The 2,500-nt window shown below is 46.0% G+C and overlaps 1 protein-coding gene across 1 annotated transcript in view; it reads right to left on the bottom strand.

Moving 5' to 3' along the window:
• Positions 1–1,364: 1,364 nt before the first annotated feature.
• The window catches only part of LOC135650273 (uncharacterized), a 1,195-nt gene continuing 59 nt past the window's right edge, over positions 1,365–2,500 (bottom strand). The window contains exon 1 of the mRNA XM_065169561.1: positions 1,365–2,500. This exon is cut by the window's right edge and continues 59 nt beyond it. Within this exon, the coding sequence (XP_065025633.1) occupies positions 1,514–2,398 (885 nt within the window). The 5' untranslated portion in view covers positions 2,399–2,500 and the 3' untranslated portion in view covers positions 1,365–1,513.

Raw genomic sequence — 2,500 nt, 5'->3', positions numbered from 1 at the left:
TTCTAAATTTTTGTTAGATGGTGTTAGTTATATTCATGTCGAAAATGACTCTAAGAACCTTGTTAACATCTGATAAATCCCAACCTCCTTTCAAAGTTTTAACTATATATATATATATATATATATATATATATATATATATATATATAACAAAGTTATCAATTGACTAACAATTTATGCAAGAATGTATCTTAGACATGGTCATGTCCCTCCTACTTTTTTCTTCACTTGTAACCTATAGTCTTAGGGTGACTTTTGTACCCATGAAATTTAGTAATTAATTTTTTTCTAATTAAAAAATTATCTTTGTATTTTTAAAAGTTTTAAATTTGTATTAGCCAAGCTTATTTACACACTTGAAGAAATAATAAATACATTAGAACAAATGATAAAATAAGAAAATTAATTTGTTTTGTTTTAGTTTTGAAACAGTTTAACTATTAATTAACATATGTGTCTAAAGACATATCTTATCATTCAATAATCAAACCTCTACTCACAACATTATTCTAATGGATGCAGATTTCTATAGCAATAAAAGTGAGACATTTCAAATATACTTATAATAATAATAATAATAATAATAATAATAATAAAATTATTTAGCAGCCATCTCACCGGTGATGTCATGTGGAACACAGTCTTCCTGGCTGACCGCTATTGACAGCCACTATGTGAACATAAGCATTACGCAAGCAGAATTCTCCACAATGTGATTACTGCGTTGTGGGCAGTTCATACAGCCACAGAAAGTGCGGCCTCAGTCTATGTTTGACCCTACCTGCTCATCCCTGCTCCACAAAGAAGAATCATATCTCCCAGTAATCATTAGTATATTGACACCCAATCCCCAATACTAACCCAGTTCAATACCCCCTCCGCCGTCACAATCATATCATCAACAACCAGGCCCGCCGCGCTATGACCTGTCTCCCACCCGAACAGTCAACCCTCTTTGACCTCGCCTAAAAGCCTACGAACAAACAACAGTAATAATTCTTCTCGCAGATCGTTCACCTTTTCCGAAGACAAATACTTATATCGTAAACAAATGTAAAAACTTTGGGGAAAAAATGAATCTGCTGCATCTAATTCTTAAAGAAGTAATAATTTTTCAAAGTGTGGGACCCATCTGATTGGGGATACGCGTCGCCTTGTCAGGCGCCCGATACTGCTTTTAATATCACCCACCGGCTTCCGATCCCCGATTCCCCATTTAGTAAAATGGCATTTATAACCAGAAAAATTGGAAGAGATGCATTATAAATCCTGCACATTAATCACTTCGTTTACATACCGCGCTATAGATCGATAGGATAATTTCATTTGCCACTTATTTTGAGCGTTCAACGATGTCGGAAATATATTTAGAAGCCTTCTAAGGGGTAGTGTGGTTCATTAAATTTCTTTTATCCGCATTTTTTTTACACAAGAGTTCCTAATTTTGTGAAAAGAGAAAATTAAAATGACAGGGCCGACGTGGTAATACCGAGGAAAAATTAGGGGCAAACCGTCATTTGAACCTACCCAAGTCGACCAACTTTCTTGATCGGTTCCGCGCGAGCGCAGCTCCTACGGGCAGGTTCCGGTGTTGGATCAAGTTCCCAGGGATCCGGAGAACGCCGGAGAATCCCGACTCTGCAGGTTGGCTTCGCCGCGCTTCTGGCCCGAAGCTAACCGGCGGGCTTAGGCAGATGGAGAAGCCCGAGACGGCGCCGACGACTCCGTGGTTAGCCGCGAACTGTCGCTTCGGCCTTAAATTCGACCGTCGCCACTCATCACTGGAGTACCCGCTGACGTCTTCGTTCTCCATCGCCGGGGACATTCCACTCTTCACCGTGCGGCACGACCTCGGCGCCCTCCACGGCGGAGGAGCCTCCTCCTCCGCGGCCGACCAGAGCTGAGACTTCTTCTTCTTCTTCCAACGGCCGCGGATCAGCGCCGAGAACCAAGAACCAGAGGCCGAAATCTTGGGAGCTCCCAAAGCGTTCTCCGCCTCCTCCGACCTGCGATGCCCAAACAGGGTCCTCAAAATGGAGAACCTCTGCGTCCGCCCGCCGTCGATCTCGCGGAGCCTGTCGCAACCGGATGCCGCGCTGAAGGTTGGGCCTACCTGGGGGGTGCTGAAGAACCACTGGTAGTGGTGGTGGAGGCGGGGATGACCAGGGGAGGCGTCGGATCCGACGGACCTGCGATGGGCGACGTAAGGAGAGACGGATCGGTGGAACACAAGGGGAGGCTGCGGAGGCAGCGGCCACGGTGGGTCCGATCTCCAGCGGCCGTAGTTGTAGTTGATGGAGGACTCGTTCTGGGCGGCGATGAGGGCGAGAAGTCGCTCCCGGAGGCAGGAGGCACAGACGCCAGCGTTGCACACGCTGGGGTGACTCTTGCACGTCATCGTTCAGCCGCCTCAGCCACCTCGTCGTTGCTGATCCCCCGCCACCCTCCTCCTCCTCCCCCTCCCCTTACTGATCTTGCCATCGACGACGCCCCTCTCCAC

The sequence above is a fragment of the Musa acuminata genome, chromosome BXJ3-9, assembly GCF_036884655.1.
Source record: "Musa acuminata AAA Group cultivar baxijiao chromosome BXJ3-9, Cavendish_Baxijiao_AAA, whole genome shotgun sequence".
In the NCBI taxonomy this organism is placed as follows: Eukaryota; Viridiplantae; Streptophyta; class Magnoliopsida; order Zingiberales; family Musaceae; genus Musa; species Musa acuminata.
The sequence above is the reverse complement of the archived record's forward strand: the minus strand, read 5'-3'. Positions and strand labels throughout refer to the sequence as shown.